This window comes from Carettochelys insculpta, chromosome 32 (genome assembly GCF_033958435.1).
Source record: "Carettochelys insculpta isolate YL-2023 chromosome 32, ASM3395843v1, whole genome shotgun sequence".
In the NCBI taxonomy this organism is placed as follows: domain Eukaryota; kingdom Metazoa; phylum Chordata; order Testudines; family Carettochelyidae; genus Carettochelys; species Carettochelys insculpta.
In genome coordinates this window covers 305,844-323,709 of record NC_134168.1, presented here as the reverse complement: position 1 = coordinate 323,709, position 17,866 = coordinate 305,844, and the positions used below count along the sequence as shown (strand labels likewise).

The 17,866-nt window shown below is 53.0% G+C and overlaps 1 protein-coding gene across 1 annotated transcript; it reads right to left on the bottom strand.

The window, feature by feature from the left end:
* Positions 1–14,704: 14,704 nt before the first annotated feature.
* On the bottom strand, positions 14,705–15,682 carry LOC142004466 (olfactory receptor 5B21-like). The gene has a single exon (XM_074982111.1). The coding sequence runs from the start codon at positions 15,680–15,682 to the stop codon at positions 14,705–14,707; it is 978 nt and encodes a 325-aa protein (XP_074838212.1).
* Positions 15,683–17,866: the final 2,184 nt, after the last annotated feature.

The window sequence follows — 17,866 nt, the reverse complement described above, 5'->3', positions numbered from 1 at the left end:
AACCTGGGGCCACCCCCCCCCCCGCCCGGCGCTGTGCCTGTGACTTCCAGCCCACCCCAGGGTCAGGTCCAGTTCAGCAGCCCAGGCCTGGCTCCCACAGACCCCTGCACTGGAGCTGGTGGGGCTGAGGTTGTCCTCCCAGCCTGGCTCATCCTGAGGCTGGGCCCAGAGCCATGGCCTCCCCAGAGCCCAGCCTCCTCCGGACTGTGAAGAGCACTTCCCCCAGGAGCTGAGGCCGGGGCTGCAGGAGCCAGCCTGTCCAGCCCTCCTCCCCAGAGCTGCTGGGGCAGGAGCCATGGATCCCGAGGAGAGGCCAGGACTGAGCAGCACAACCCCGACCCCTCAGGGACCAGCTCCACCTTCATCTCTGCAGCTGTCCCTGGTAACCCCCCGAGACCGACAGCCCCCTTCCCTGAGCCCCATGATGTGCCACCCGCATCTTCTGACCGAACCTCCCGCTACACACACCGAACCCTCTGCTCTGAGCCCTCCACCCCCTGCCCTCACTCCACCGCCAGCCACCCTTGCCTGACCCCACACCTGGTCTTCACCCCCACCTCCTACCATGACCACCCCGGCACACACACGCCGAACCCCGTGCCAACATTGCAAGCAAACAAGAATGAGGAACACAGAGCAACTCGATGGCTTATTCTCAGGCCTTTATTACGGCAAACTTCTTCTTTCCCTTGTCTTCCAAAACTGCAATCATTGACAGAAACCACCTACGTCTTCCAAACAAGGAAAATAAACCTTACCTGACTTACACGCGCGAGCAACACTGTGTAAACTTGCGAGGGTGAGGATAGATAGATAGATAGATAGATACGGTGTATGGGGATAGATAGGTAGATAGATAGATATGGTGTATGGAGATAGATGGCTAGATAGACAGATAGATGATAGATAGATAGATACGGTGTATGGGGCTAGATAGATAGATACAGTGTTTGGGGATAGACAGATAGATAGATAGATAGATACGGTGTATGGGGATAGATAGATAGATAGATAGAAAGATAGATATGGTGTATGGAGATAGATGGCTAGATAGACAGATAGATGATAGACAGATAGATACAGTGTATGGGGATAGATAGATAGATAGATAGATAGATAGATAGATAGATAGATAGATAGACGAACCCTTTGTCACTCATGGTAAGTATCAATAGATATGGAGCCAGAGAGCAAATCCAAGGGTGGTTATGTAGTCTGGAAGGGGTAAGCCCAGAGGAGGAGGTGGGGATCTGGATGGGGGAAGGTTATGGGTTCTAGGGTGGAACATTGATTAGAGGGGGAGTAGGGGTGGGAGTGGAGGGGGGAGCCAGGGTAGGAGCAGGGGCCGGGCCGGGAGCGGAGGGGATGTCAGGAGGGGGGACTTCCACAGGCGGTGGAAGAGGAGTTGGGGTTAAGGGCAAGGTGCCCACGCACTCGGCGGTGGGCACCAACGGGGCCGGGGGATGGTGTTGGAGTCCTCACGTCCAAGAGGGGAAGGGAGGCATAAGGGGAACACTAGTTCTCCTGGGGCGTCCAGGGGCTGGCCGACCCCCCGCCGGGAGGTCATCCCCAACTGGGGGGGGCACACCCTGCAACGTCCCAGAGCAGGGAGGGGTGGCAGTTAGAGGGGTGCTGGTGGGCGGGGAGAAGGGGAGCGAGGGGAGTGGGGAGTAGACGGATGGCCTGCAGGCCTCCAGTAGAAGGCCGTCTGTGTCCAGGGATGCTGGGGTGAGACCCAGGGCCTCGATCTCCTGCGAGAGTAGGGCAAGGCCGAGGCTCACCTCCTCCGGATGCTCTGCAGCAGCGAGCTGGGCAGAGGCCGGAGGGCTGTTGGAGGAGGGCAAGTGGACAACGGAGGCCGTCTCCACTTTTGGAGGCTCTGGCTCCAAGGCAGAAGGGGTGGTGTCCTTTATGGCCGCCGCAGCAGCCTCAATCACCCCCAACAGGTGGTCAGTGGCTGGAGGTTCGGCAGGTGGACTGGGGCTAATGGCCCTTTTAGGTGCTTTGCGGGGCACCTCCACCCTGTCCTCCGACGGGGTGGGGTGCCAGGAGCGCGCACTCCTTTTTTTTCTTTTTCCCCCCACCAGCACCCAGTCCTCCGAGGAGGTGGGCTGGGCGGCAGAGGAGGAAGGGCCGGGGGCTGAGGCAGCGAGGAGGGACGGAGGGAGGGAAAGAGGGGCCGGGACAGCAGGGAGAAGGGACGGCCCGCCCTGGGGTGGGCCCTGCCCAGGTCCTGCTGCCGGCCCTGCCTCCCTCTCCTCCGCGGGCCCGGCTCTTATGCCCGCTTGGGCACCGGCGCCCGCTGCTTCCTGCCCGGCACCATGTGATCGGGTGCCCTCCGATGCCCGAGCGGTGATGGTTCCGTCCGGGGTGAGAGAAGGAGGGACGGTCCCAGGGCCTCTCGCAGTCGGGGCGCCGCCGGTCTCATGGCTGGCACCGCCCGGGTCAGAGGAGGTTCTGGGCTCCTCTTCGTGCCGGGCCAGGGGGCGATCCCTCCAGACATACCCCACCGCCCGGCGCACAAAGCACTGGGCCTCCCCCAGAGTATAAAAGACCTGGTACTGGGCCCCTTGATAGGGCACCAGTATAGCCCCCTCCTGGGCTACCCTGCCCGGTGCTGCCGCCGGCGGCAGTTGGACACGGGCCTGCCGGCGGAAGGAAAGCACATGCCGGAGGGTGGGGTCCTTGCAGCCTAGCGGGAGGGGGCTCAGGACCGACAGAGGCCGGCCCAGGGCGGTAAGAAAAGGCAGAAGGGCGGAGTTGGGGAGGAAGGGTGGGACAGAAGAGAAGACCACCCGCACGCCCAGGTCTTTGAGCGGCTCCAGGGGCACGTGAACGCCCCCGACCGCCAGGCCCCTCTCCACCGCCTCCTGGGCGGCGACCTCCGAAGCCAGGAAGAGGACGATCTTCCTGAACATCCGGGAGGCCGCCACCACGGCCGCGGGCCCCACCACCCGTGCCAACGCCCACACGTAGGTTTCCACGTGGGGCGAGGCAGCCACTAGCAGGCGGTGGACCCCGTGCCTCCTGGTGAGCGCGGGGAAGGGGCTGCGACCATTGGGGGTGGAAGTCCTGGAGGAGGCAGAAGGAGCAGGGTGCGAGGCAGTGGCTGCCCCCTGGGAGTACGACCTGGGGGCCGAGGTGTCGGGGCCCCCAGGAGCGGTGGAGGGAGCAGGGGGGAGGGAAGAAGGGGAGGCTGCAGGAGGTGTTCGGGCAGCCGGGGTGAGAGTCCCCTGCCACGGGAGGTTTGGTCTTCCGGGCTGGGCTCTTGCCCTTTCTTTTTCCCCTGGCCCTTCCTACCCCTTTGGGGGGTTGGGTTCGGGGCGGGGTCGCTGGAGGGTGCCTCAGCCGGGGTGGCAGGAGCCCCAGAGCCTACGCCCGCACCCTCAGCCGACGAGATGGTGAGGACCCCGGCAGCCCCGGATGAGGGGGCTGCCATTTGAGAGGTGGGAGGAAGACCAGTGAAGGGGGGGAAGGGGGGTGTCACCGGGCAACCCCCCAGTGGGCACGGTGGCCATGATGAGGGGTATCGGGCGAAGGGGATTTATTGAGGGTGGGGACCTCGAGGAAAGAGCGGGGGAGGGGAGAAATGCAGGAGGGGGTGGGAGGAAGTGTCTGCCCCTCCCCCACCCGCCAAGCTGAGGACCCGGCCAGGTGGGGGCGGGGCAGGAGGAGGGAGGGAGGAAAGGGAGGTGCAAGGGGGCCACAACTCCCAGCACAGGGTGGTAAGCGGCTCCTGCGACTGCGCTGGGATGGGGGTGGGGGGGGTACGATATGTGTAAGTGGGGGGGGTGAGTGAGTGGAAGGGGAGGGGCTCTGGCACCTAACAGAAAAAAAACGGGGGGAAACGTGGGCACAAAAAGGGGGGGCAAGATGGAAGGGTGGTGAAGCCAACCAAAGAGAGGGGGTTGGGGGAAGGGTGGGCCCACGCGTGCCTGAGGGTGGGCCCACAGCAGCCGCTGCAGAGCCCCACAGGTGCAGGAAGGAGGAGGGGGCAGGTGGTTTGGGGGGCCCAGATGGGGAGGGCCCCGGCGGCAGCTGGGTATGGGGGGGTGGTGGCTGCAGGGGTGGGGCAGGGACCACACCCTAACACCCCACCCCCAACTATGCAGCCTCCCCTCTGGAGCCCCGGTAGGGAGGGGCCCCACCCAAACTCACCCCCCCAGACACACCACAGCAAGCTGTGGGGGAAGCCCAGCGGCTGCCCAAGAAAGCCCCTCACCTCCTCCGGAGCAGTGAGGATGCAGCAGCCAGTGGATGGAGAGGTGGCCCCGAGTAGAGGGCCAGCAGAGTCCCCCCCAGAAGATGGAAGGGGGGTACCCCCTCCCCGCCAAGAGGCAGGGCAGCAGGAGTCCCCCACACACCACCCACGCAGCAGGGCCAGAAGAAGCTAGCTGGGGGCGTGGGGTGGGGGGGAGACGTAAGCAGCCTGCCTAAGGCAGGGAAGAGAAGCTGGCCCAGAAAGGGGCCAAAAGACAGCCCCAGGGGGGCCTGAAGCAGCCAAAGGCTGCCCACCCCCAGCACCTCACCTCCCACCCGCGGGCTCCCCAGGTGGGATCCCCACGGCAGCCCTGCAGCCTGGAGGAGAGAGCGTTTCTGTTCCCTGTCTAGGCCCAGGCCCTCAGTGGTCAGAGGGGCCCTCTGCTCCCTGTAAAAGGCTGCCCATCGGGTAGCAGGGGAAGGTTTGGAAGGCGCTACCGGAGGAGCACAGAGCAAGAGCAAGAGCAAGAGCAGAGCGAGAAGGTAGCACGGGGAAGCGGTGGGCGAAGCGGCCCAGGGTGAGGCTACCCCTTTGGGGCAGGGGTGAAGGCCCTGCCAGTTGCCTCTTGTCCTTGTAGGGACCCTGGGCTGAAGTCCAGGGTAGAGGGTGGGTCTGGACTCCCCCGACCCTTCCCCAGAGGGATCACTCTCCTGGAGCAGGCGCGGGCCTGCAAGGGGACTGCTGGTATTCTCCCCATTCGGGACGTGCCTATGAGGAGGATGTCTCGCTAGGCGGAGACCCCTGCCTTTGGAAAGGCCTGGGCAAAAAGGGGGCCTCCGTGAGTCTCTGAGTCAGCATAGGACGGCCAGGAAGCGCAGGGACCCACAGGGGCTGACAAGGGACTTTGTCACTGTATATATATATATATATATATGTATGTGCCAACAAACATATTCTGGTCAGTGTCGATGCAGTTATAGATGTTTTAATGTTTCCATTGCTTTGCGAAAGGGTATGAAAGAACCGGATGTTTCACACGGAAGGACACCAGGCACCCTCCATGGACGCCCGTGTTTTTGTTTACCCAACTACTTGAAAAAAAACCATCCTCATCGATGGAAAAGTTCTCCCACCAGGAATGGGGTGAAGCACGGGAATGCGTTGCCCAGAGAGGTGGTGGAATCTCCACCCCTAGAGGTTTTTAAGTCACAGCTTGACAAAGCCCTGGCTGGGATGAATTAGTTCAGGCTGAGTTCGGGTTGATCCTGCCTTCAGCAGGGGGCTGGACTAGATGACCTGCTGAGGTCCCTTCCCACCCTTGGATTCAAGGATTCCAAGATTCGAGATGCCTTTTCACTGCAGTTCACACACCCATAGACAGAACCATAAAATCCTTCGGAAGTCTGACTGCAGAGCTGAGGGTAGGTGCTGACAGTGTTTTTTGGATCAGCGTAGTGGCTGTTGAGAGAATCCTATTGGTGGCAGGAGCCTGGGACTTAGACGCCTCGGCTGCATCTGCGCGAGTAAGTTCTTTTGGATATATCCAGCCATTTTTCAACTGTGGAAGTATAACATTGTATAAGTATAACGTTGTATAAGGGGACATGCTGGCTACATTGTATATGAGAGGGACATGCCGAAACATGTTACAAAGTATCTGAGGGAGCACACGTAGGGACAGTTAGCTTTTGAATGGAGAAGCAATTAAGATGGAGCCAGCACGTCTAAGAAGCAGGCATCAGAATGGAAGGTGTGAAGGGCAATTAGTTAAGTTAACTGGAAGCTGTTAAAGGAGATTGTTAAGGGTGGCAGGTAATTGAAGATACGTGACTGGTCTCAGGGATCTCGAAGGGTGGTGACTAAAATCTTTTTCTTCTTTTGTCTGTAACTTCTCTGTAACTTGTTCTCCAAAAAACTGTATAAATTAAGAGACACAAGCCCCACTCGGGGGGCTCACTTCTAAATGTATTAGCAGAGCGGCTTTGCTAATAAAACAGAGTGGTCTGATAAATTGTGAGTCTGAGTCAAACTTTGACACAACTGAACATGCAAAGTTTCTCCACACAAAATGCACTCTTGATCTGAAATGGAAAGAACATGGCTGTTCTTCTGGGAGCCGTCTTCTGCTCCCGGATCAAGGAGAATGCCTTCTCCTGAGAGATTCTGTCAAAACAAGAGTGTGTGTAGGTGCTCTGTGGCCCTTCTCTGGAAAGAGCAGTCCTCATGGCACCGGGTTTTTTTATCTCTGCCCATTCTTTCCAAAGAGCAGGGGCTGTGGGGATGCTCTCCAGCACAAGAGCAGACTGAGCTTTCCATGCACTTCTTTTGCCTGGCTGTGATCTCTCGAAAGAAGGTTGTTTTGGAAGAGCTCTTCCAGAAGAACTTCTTCCAAAGCATCTCTGCAGCGCAGACGTTGCCCTAAAGTGATGAGGAGCCAAAGTCCATGTTTGTAGCTCACCCCCAGCTGCTTTGGAACTTCTCACTTGGTTGCTAACCTGATTCTTTAGGCAAATAAATACCATTAACTCTCTGGCCCTGAGTGTTTGGAAATAAAGGACCAAGGCTCTCAAACCACCGGACCAGCTCTGTGTGCACTAATAGTACGTGTTGGAACTGTGCCTCTCGCCCTGGGGTCTCTGGGATTGGATACAGTGGAATCACCGTGTGTAACAGTTCTGTGCTCTCCTTTTTATGGGGGTATTTGGTATCACACGGTGTGTTGAGAAGCTGGAGAATATTGAGTGCACACAATGGCCCAGATTCTTATCTCTGTTACACTGGTTTAAATGTGGCATATTTCCTCTTGCTCCAGTTGTGTCTCTTCTTTCAGCATCAGGCTCAGTATCTCAGGGATAAAAATAATCCTGGCTCAGACGCATGCCTGCTGCAACCCTAGGGAAAAGAGCAGAGTTACACCAGGGAACAGTTTGGACCATTGTATTGAAAACTAATTGCAACTTCTTAGCAATATTGCAGAAGACACGACACAATCAATGTTGCTGTTAATTAAAACCCCAAGGACCTAACCGCAAACCCCCCATCCTCAGGGGGATAGGTTAGTGAAAACACAGTTCAGAGGCCAATGAGGAATTCTTGTGTTGTGTTTACACATTGGCCATTTAAATCCCGTATTCTCCAGGGTTACAAAGCAGCTAGCTCAAGGAGCTTGGAACAGTCCTCTGGGCTTTTCATTGATCTGACTCCTGGTGCTTTGGCTGCTCTTTACATGCTGGTAAACGGTGATGACAAACTGGTCGCTTTTATTCCTGTCATTGTGCACTCAGGTCGAAACCATTGTGACATCTCCAGGCCTCCCTGGCAGGCCAAGGCAATATTTGTGTTGCTTCTTGCCACTGTTTGGAAATAACCTCCCACCTTTTCCTTGGCGTCTCAGTGTCTGCACTGAGGTTGGGAGCGTAGCAGTTTTAACAGGACCAGCGTGGTCCTCTGTGCATATCGATGAGACCTCGGCCTCCCCTTCTCTGTCACACTGTGACTTCTGTATTCTTTTCTCCGCTCTGCTTTCAATCTCTGTATTATGAACTCGCAAACTGGCCCAACGCTGCTCGGGGGCGTAAGTCCAGTCGAGTGTTTTTGATCCATTTTTGGAAGACAACCAAGGTGTACGTCAATGGTGTATTTTTGGAAAATGAAGCCGAAAGGCGTTTGCAGTGACTGGGGAGAGAAGTTGTTGGAGCAGCAGGGCTCCCCTGGGGATGGCTGGGGGGTCACTCACCCAGCTGGATGGAGGCAGCTCCATCTCCAGCTGACCGCTGTGTTCCAGCTGTGAATGCCTGCAGGGCTCACTCTGCAGAATGGCTGGTCCCTGTGCTCACTGCCCAGCACTGACTCTGATGTGTGTCACCTTCCTCTCAGGGCCAGTCCCCTCCCACAGTCTGGGAAATCCTGGGATCTCAGCGCTTCCCCGTTCAGGCATGGCCAGTCCCTGACCTGTGTTATGTCTAGGTCAGAGGAAGCTGCGTACCAACTTTTGTGCTTGTCGCTGTAACAGGTTAAGAGGAGCTCTTGAGCAAAGGAAGCTCAGACAGACAGAGGCTGCGTCTACACTGGCGAGTTCTGTCGGAAGGTGTTTTGAAAGAAGGGGGCTCTTTGGGAAGGGCCCATGGAAGGTCTGCACACAAAAACATTCTTTCAAAATAAATTGAGAGAACGTGGTGCCCCTTGTGAAATGGCTCTTCCCTTCCTGTGTCAGGAAGAGATCCCCCTTTCGAAAGCTTCTTTCCAAAGAAAACGTGTGCAGATGCTGCGCAGGGCCCTTCTTTTGAGAGAACAGGCTTCATTTCCGATCCCTGGCCCATTCTTTCGAAAGACTGGGGGGCTGGGCGGGCGCTCTCTTTCGAACGAGCGGATCGCTCTTTTGATCCACATTTTAGTCTGTGGACGCACTCTTTCGAAAGTGCTTTCAGAAGAGCTCTTCCAGATGAGTCTCTTTCGACAGAGATCTGTAGTGTAGACAGAGACAGATAAATTCTCTAAAAGTCACACAGGCTGTTTCTACACAGGCCACTTTCTCCGAAAAGTGGCATGGGTAGTACATGGCCCAAAATATGCTAATGAGGTGCATATGCAAATTCCCCATGCCTCATTAGCATACGGTCACGTGATTTGGATTCCGGAAGACTATTCTTCCGGACTCCAAAACGCCGTTTAGAAGTGCGGCCCCGGGGGAGATTCCGGAAGGAAGTCCTTCTTCTGGACGTCCCTTCTTCCTGAAAATTTTTGGGAAGAAGGGGCCTCTGGAAGAAGAACTTCCTTCCAGAAGCTCCCCCGGGGCCATGCTTCTAAATGGCATTTTGGAGTCCGGAAGAACGGTCTTCCGGACTCCAAATCACGTGAGCCTATGCTAATGAGGTGCGGGGAATTTGCATCCCCCCCTCATTAGCCTGTTTCGGGCCGTGTATTACCATGCCACTTTTGGAGAAAGTGGCCTGTGTAGAAACGGCCATATAGATTTATATTTTCCCCCCGCTCTTTGAAAAGATGTGAGTCCCTGTGTTTGTTTAGTTTGGGCTTCAATTTTCAAAAGAAACTAGGTAATGTAGATATTCTTGGCAGTCACTTGGCAGTGAGTAGGACGTCTTCATGTCAGCTTCCTATTTGTGAGTCCATTGATGGTTCATCAGCCCAGTTCTGGAGCTGCAGATCTTATTACAGAAGGGGCAGGTGTTAGTAGCTGTTGGAGGGATGTGGGGCAATTTTTAGACACTCTTTTCTTCTTCTCTGCCACTCCTCATCCTCACTGCGGTGGCACCTCTCAAATACCGCCACACCCCCCATAGATTGTCTTTCGCCACTGGAGACAGTCCTGGACAAGGTTCTTCCATGTGTCAACACCGATGCTGCACTCTTTCATATGTGCCTTCAGCTGGCCTTATATAACTTCTGCTGGTTCCCGATGCTCCTCTGTTCTTCCTCCAGCTTCGAGAACAGAATGTGTTCTGGGAGGTGCTGGGCAGACCTCCAAACCATGAACCATCATTATATTATTCTATCATTTAATAACTGAATTTATCTTCTAGGAGTTTGCAGGATTGGGGCTTGAGACTGATAGACTTCAAGTCAATTCAGAGAGGGAAGCACTAAGAAGTAATGAGTGAGCCGTGGCAGAAAAGTCCCAGAATCGTAAGAGACCTTAGGAGGTCATCAAGTCCAGCCACCTGCCCACAGCAGGACCAACCCCAACTAAATTATCTCAGCCTGGACTTTGTCAAGCCGGGACTTAGAAACCTCTGGGGTGGAGATTCCATCTCCTCTCTAGGTAACACATTTCAGTGCTTCACCATCCATTGTTCCTTGTTCCGACATCAGTTGCTTATGAGAACAGCATCTCTCCATCCAATGTTGGGCTCCCTTTCAGGAATTTGAAGGCTGATCTCAAATCGTCCCTCACTCTTCTCTTCTGCAAACTAAATAAGCCCAGATTCCTCAGCCTCTCCTTGTACGTCATGTGCTCCAGCCCCTTAATCATTTTTCACTGCCCTCCACTGAACCATCTCTGATGCATCTATATCCTTTCTTTACTGGGGGCGACCCAGAACTGGACTCAATACTCCAGATTTGGTCTCTGCAGTGCTGAATAAAGAGGAATAAAAACTTCTCTAGATCTGCTGGAAATGGTCCTCTTAATGCACCCCAGTGTGCCATTAGCCTTCTTGGCTACAAGGACACACTGTTGACTCATATCCAGCTTCTCATACACAGTAAAACCCACATCCTTTTCTGCTGCACTGCTTCTTAGCCAGTCAGTCCCCAGCCTGTAACAATGGTTGGGATTCTTCCATCCCAAGTGCAGGACTCTGCACTTGTCCTTGTTGAACCTCATCAAATTTATTTGGCCCAATCCTCCAATTTGTCTAGGTCACTCTGGACCCTACCCTACCCTAATGGATCTACCCGATCTACATCTGCCAGAATAACAGAAAAATCAAACTCATGTCAATTGTAATGTTAGGAGAAAGAAATAAATGCTGCCAGGATAAAAAAGTCTTGGATAAAGTTTCCAGGTGACTGAAATGCCCAGTGCATCCAAGAAGTCCCCCAGTCTCCACTTGACAAAGTTTTCAATCTCCCTGTTCTTACTGGCAGTCACTTTGAAATACACCTCGGGGATTTGTGTATGAAACTGCCCTTTGGTGTCAAAGGGAGTTGGGTACCTCTCTTTTCCATGCTCCTGAAAATCCAGACTTTGACTCCTGATGGCCTAACTTGGACCCACCCTCCTGGTCTTTGCTGAATGAACGAGGGGCTCCTGCTCCCACAGTGTGCCGGAACGTGCCGTGGACGTGGGGTGGGAAAGTTGGAGGTGGATGGCTGTATTGTAAAGCAGCAATGCAGTCTTCCACTGTTTATTTCGAGAGCGGGCAGAGGAGACACAGGTCCTTGCCCTTATACACATGCAGGAAATGTCTCTGGCCTTTGCCCCCTTTGGGACCAGGAACAAAACACTTAATGGTCACTGACTGAGTCTTTGCCTTAACTCCAAAGGACTTTGGCTCGTGATTACAAACTGCAAAATGCTGGAGCCTCTGAGCTGCAGATATAGAATGGTCTGGCCTGTAGCTGGTGCCTACTAAAAGGATGAGAACCACAGATTGAACCCGTCTCGTCTGGCATCCTTGGGGCCTGACCAGTACCAAACCAGAGAATTTGCTGAATCATGAGGGGTCAATATTGTCTGGCAGCTGTACCGACCCTTCCACAGTTGTGGGGCTCTTAGAAGACATTGAGGGGTAAATTACAGCTGAAGAACAGCACAGAACACTGAGAGCCAGAACTAGGGGTGGGAAACAAACTTCATGGGAGCACAGGAAACTCAGCCACACCCATGAGGAGTGGACATTCTGCTAACAAAAGTCCTGCTGCACTACAGCTGTAGTGGACCAGAGTGTGCCGGATTAGAGGGCTCGACCTGTAACGTCTCAGGACAGTCTTTTTTGGATGGGAAGTTGGCTCTTAGGCAGGTATTGATCAGATGATGTGCAAAGACCGGTCCCTCTGATACCGTTCTCCCTTCGGTTCTATTACCACCAGCATCATGGTACTTACTTGCACAGAAGGTAACCTCCCAAGAGCCATCTTTTCATACCTCTCATTTAAAAGCTCGAGGGACGATGAACATCTTTTCAAATTAATCACAGAATCATAGGATTGGAAGAGACCTCAGGAGGTCATCTAGTCCAACCCCCTGCTCAAAGCAGGACCACCCCGGCTAAATCATCCCAGCCAGGGTTTTGTCAAGCCGGGACTAAAAACCTCCAGGGAAGACGACTCCACCACTTCTGTAGGTAATGCATTCCAGTCTTACACCTTGTTGCTCTGGGACTGTGATCTACCTCTGATCTCTTTAATCAGAATAGATGCTTTTCAAGTGCCAAAAGCCATAAAAGCACCTGCCAAACCTGTATTATTGTGAAACAGTCGCACGCCGTGAAATTATTTAATCATTCCAGTACAGGGACGAGAAAGTAAGTCTGTGGCTGTCGTGAGTGTAAAATAACCATATCCCTCGTTGTACCACTACCCGCACTACTCGAGCCAACACTGGCTTCAGCGAACGCCAGGGGGTCTGGACTGCGTGAGTATAACTCGGCTGTTGGCTGGTTTCGTCCGTGTAACTGCTATACAATTTGTTGTTAGTGTTATTTGTGGGAAATGAACAAAGAGAAGGAACGGTGCTCGAGTCACCCCTGGGGTTAGCCAGTTGGCGGGCAGGGCTCTTGACCTGGTGGTTTCCAGCACACGGGAGGGGTTAGAGAGCAGGCACAGTTCTACAGCACAGTGACCACAGGGGGGTGGCTGGAGCAGGAAGCGGTGGCCACCTGGGGCCAGGATGCTCCATGTTGTTGGACACCAGAGTAGGGAAGTGGCCCACCTACCTCAGATCACAGCTGCAGTGCCAGATGGGGCAGCCCTGATGTCCACTGGCCCTGCCCCGAACTGGGAAGCACAACTGTGCGTCCCACCCACCCAGAGAACAGGCTGAGTCTCAGAACCGCTGGTTGCCCACCAAAGAGGACAGACCAGCACCAGGAATGGGAGAACCCCACTGAGAGGACAGGCTGGGGCCATGAAACATGGCCCAGCCCCCCTGGACAAGAGAGAGGAGGGCCATGAACAGTGCCCCATCCACTTTCCCGGAGGAGATGGGAACCATAGCCTGACCTCCTCAAGGAGACACTGGGGCTGGCAGTGAGCCACCTTCAATGCCATCATTACAAGTCATCCTGGTCAGCCCTCTTAGACCTCCCAACCCCTATGCTAAGCCCCCCGCCCTGATTCTTCCCTCATTCCTTCCTTATGCCCTACAGTATACCCAATCCCCTCCCCTGAACCTCCATCCCCTCCTGCGTTCCCCAGCATATACCCAACCCCCTGCTCTGGGCCGCTCACCCCACGCCCTCATTCCCCCACCCTCCAACCCTGCCCGGAGCCCCTCAAGCATCCCAGGTCCTGCCCTCACTCCTGCATTCTCAGCCCCATTCCAGAGGCCCCAACAACCCTTTCTCTGAGATACCCAATGTCTGCCTTGACTCCTGTACACCACACACCCCTGCCCTGAGCCCCCCCCCAAGCACCTGCCCCATACAACCATGTAACTACATCATGTACATTTTCCTTTTAATTTTAAAGAAAAAATCACTACATTTACGGAGCTGAGCAGTATCAAGCTATCAAGTATATAATTATCTAGTATATAGATAATTTTATAATTATCTAGTATCTAACTATCTCGTACATAGATAATTTCATGTTGCTTGGCCCCTGCAAAGATACGTGAACAGACAGGAAATCTCATATGGCTGAACGCTGAGACATGTAACCCTAACTGGAAGGGTAGGTCTACACAGAGAAGTTATTTCAAAGCACTGGCTGTTATTTCAGAATAGCTGTCCTAGCAACTGCAGAAAGCAACTGCGATGTTGAAATTTCAAAATAGCGGTTGGCTTATTTCAAAATTGGCAAACCTCAGCCCATGAGGAATAGCGCCTTTTTGGAAATAGCGATAGAGGTGCTGTTAAGACAGGGAAAGGAGCCTGTTTGGAAATAAGCTATCGGGTATCCTATGGCTGTATTTCAAAACAGGCTGTGACGCTGGGTCTGCACTGCAGCGTTCTGTTGACAGAAGTCACTGTGGACAGATATTTTCCAACAGAACCTCTGTCCCCAGATCATGTCCACACCTACTGGAGGCTCCCCCGTCAACACCCTCTGTAGATAGACTGACCTCTCTCGACAGAACAGCTCACAAGAAGCTCTGCAGACAGGGCTGCCTGGTGAACCAGCATCCTCTCTGTTGAGGGAGGGGTCCCGGAGCGTTCATGCTATTTTTGTGCTGTTAGTGTCTGTGGACAGAGACGCTCTGCCTCGAATAGTCACCATAGAAGTTGGCCAGGAAAACGGCCGCGTTCTGCGGGCAGATCCTCGACAGAGTGCGTCTGCAGCGTGGACACTCCCCAGCTCTGTTGGCAGAAGGCGTCTTCTCTTCACAGAACTCCGGAGCACGGACCCAGCGTACGTGTGTCGTTGCTGTATTTCGAAATAGCTACATGCGAGTTGGAAATGCATTTTGTGTGCAGGCAGCTCAATTTCGGAAAAAGCTGTTCCACAATAGCTCTTCCACAAGAGCTCATTTCGAAACCAGGCTGCTGTGCAGACACACCCTCGTGTAGTCTCCTGGGGCAGGGCTGTTCTGCTCACTGTGCTTGCGTGCTTAGAATTGTTGGGCTGTTCGGAATGAACCCCGGCAGTGCTCGGCCGGATGCAGAGGATGACTTTCACAGTCAATGTTGAGTTCAGTCACCGCACACCTCAACTCACATGTCCTTGCTTTGCACGTGTGTGACTGTAGTAATAACAATGGGGGGAAATCTACACTGACATAAACAAAGGAATACGGCGACCCTTTGTGTGAGCAATGGTAAACAAAACGGCTCTTGGGTCTCACATTCAACCATGAGGAGCAGCAAGTTGCCCGTCATTGCGCTAAAATGTATCCTTGAAACTTCTAAGACTGTTACTGAAAGCAATGAGTTTCAGAAGAGCTTTTCTCAGAGATTCTTTGACATCCTTGTTTCTCAGGCAGTAGATGACAGGGTTGAGCATGGGAGTCAGGATGGTGTAGAAGACAGAGAAGATTTTGTGTAGGACCTTGGGCGTGTCGGCTGTTGGAACGACATAGACAGTAATCACGGTCACATAGAAAACTGTCAGTACAATGAGGTGAGAGGAGCAGGTGGAAAAAGCCTTTTTCCTGCCAGTGGTGGACGGGATTCTCAGGATGGTGGTGATGATACAAACGTAGGATGTCAGGGTCGGAAGAGAAGACACAAATGTGCTGGTGGCTGCACTAACAAATGTCACCAATTCCAGAGTCTGGGTATCACCGCAGGACAGTTTTATCAGGGGTGTAAAATCACAGAAAAAATGGTCAATTTCTTTGGAATCACAGAACGTTAAGTGGAACAAGGAAATATTGACTACGCTGCAGAGCAGAAAGCTGCATATCCAGCACCCTGCCACAAGCTGGCAGCAAACCCAGCCATTCATCAGAGCAGCGTAACGGAGTGGGTGGCATATCGCTAAATACCGATCATAGGACATTGCCGAGAGCAGCAGAGATTCTGCAGTTATGAGGATACCAAAGAAATATAATTGTACAATACATCCCTTAATAGAGATGGCTCGGTCCCCAGTCAGGAGACTGGCCAGCAGCCTGGGCAGGTAGGTGGAGGAGTAACAGATCTCCAGGAAGGACAAGTTTCCCAGTAAATAGTACATGGGGGTGTGAAGGTGCTGATCAGCCGCAACTAGCCCAACAATGAGGCTGTTCCCAGTCATGGTCACAATGTAGATCATGAGAAAAAGCAGGAAAAGAGGGGGCTGTGGTTCTGGGCCATTCCCGAAGCCTAAGAGGATGAATTCCATGATGAGCGTTTGGTTTCTTCCTTCCGCTTTCTCCATTCTGTGTATCAAGAAAAGGGAAACAGATCAGGTTGTGCTGTGTTACATGGATAGGTGCATTGACAGACAGAGGTAATCTCATACCCCTGCATCTCTCCACTGGCGACTCGTATAATTCAGTGTGTGAGCTTAAACTCTAGCTGAGCACAGCTCACAGAACTCTAATGAATGACCCAACTCCCTAAAGCTAAGATTTTGACGTGTCATTATTATATCAGTATCGTATCAACAAATCCAGGAGACATGAGACAGTCTATAGGTTAAAAATGAGAGATATTTAGAGGTTAACCACAGGTAGGTCTGCCCTGGAGCTGGGATTGCTACTTCCCCACTAGGGCAGACATATGCACACTAACTTTGACGAAGAGAAGTCAGATGAAACTAGCAGTGAGAGCACAAAGGTAGAGGCAGTGGCTGGGAATAGGCACCTGTCCATGTCGCGAGGATCTCAGATGAAATTCAGACAGTCTGTGCTGATGAGGCTACATTGCTGCTTTTAGCACAATAGCTCGATCAAACCAGCGTCTGTTGCTCTACCAGAGTAGGGAATTCCACTGCCCTCATGTACTGCAGATGTAATCCATGAGACAGACACTGAAACCCCAAAGAATCAGTGGTTGCTGTGAAGTTCTAGCCACCCGTTCTCTAGCACAGCAGATTCAAAGAAAAAAATGGCACCATTTGATAGGTGTAGCTGAGAGGTGAAAGAAGCCCACAAAACCGTGGGCTGCTACCTGTTCTTGATAGCACCAGCTTCACGTGAATTCACAAAATGACGCGAGTGAAACAGGAGAGCCATTTTTATCCAGGAGGAAGAATGCACTGGAAGAAAAATGAAAAGAGCTGAAGGGAAAAGGAAGAAATATATAGAATGAGATAACACAAAGTGCAAGTGAAAGAAAGGATTTAGTTCGACAGCTGTTAAGAGCAATAAAACATGGATGATAGAAAGAGATGTAACGGATTCTTGCTGTTTAAGCAAAGCCATCGGAGCCAATCGATATGATACCCTTTCCTTTCTTTTCCCAAACACTTTTCTGAACATACCCTAAGTCCTGAGGACTTCAGTCATGGACACATGATGAGCCCATACCAAATAAGTCCTCGCGTTGAGTGGAAATGAAAATTTAACATACACCAACATGAATGAAAAATAGAAAAATGGAAAATCCAGGAGAACACACACACACACACACACACACACACACACACACACACACACAGAAGAGACAACTTTTTGTTTCAAAATGTATATGAAATAAGAGATGCAGGTGGAAAATAAAACACGCAAACAAGGAGAAAATAAAGGAGACGAACTCTGGCGGGGGGGTTTGATATTAGCTGGGAGAGATCAGGATGATGTGTCTACACTCTGGTTGCCAGAAGTTGGGAGCAGCAATCGTTCCGTTTGTTGCCTTTGAAGTCCATGGAATTGGCTACTGTTGGAAGCAGGATATTGGGCTAGAAGGACCTTTGGTATTTGCCAGTATGGCTGTTCTGATGTTCTAAAGGTGAGAGCCATTGACAGATCTTTCATACCCATGTTTTGCAATAAGCCATCTGTGATGGACTCTTAGGCTACGTCTACACGTGAAGCCTACATCGAAGTATAGGCTATTTCGATGAATAACGTCCACACGTCCTCCAGGGCTGGCAACGTCGACGTTCAACATCGACGTTGCGCAGCACCACATCGAAATAGGCGCTGCGAGGGAACGTTTACACGCCAAAGTAGCACACATCGAAATAAGGGTGCCAGGCACAGTTGCAGACAGGGTCACAGGGAGGACTCAACAGCAAGCCGCTCCCTTAAAGGGCCCCTCCCAGACACAGTTGCACTAAACAACACAAGATCCACAAAGCCGACAACTGGTTGCAGACCCTGTGCATGCAGCATGGATCCCCAGCTGCAGCAGCAGCAGCCAGAAGCCCTGGGCTAAGGGCTGCTGCCCACGGTGACCATAGAGCCCCGCAGGGGCTGGAGTGAGCGTCTCTCAACCCCTCAGCTGATGGCCGCCATGGCGGACCCCGCTATTTTGATGTTGCGGGACGCGGATCGTCTACACGTGCCCTACTTCGACGTTCAACTTCGAAGTAGGGCGCTATTCCCATCCCCTCATGGGGTTAGCAACTTCGACGTCTTGCCGCCTAACGTCGATTTCAACTTCGAAATAGCGCCCAACA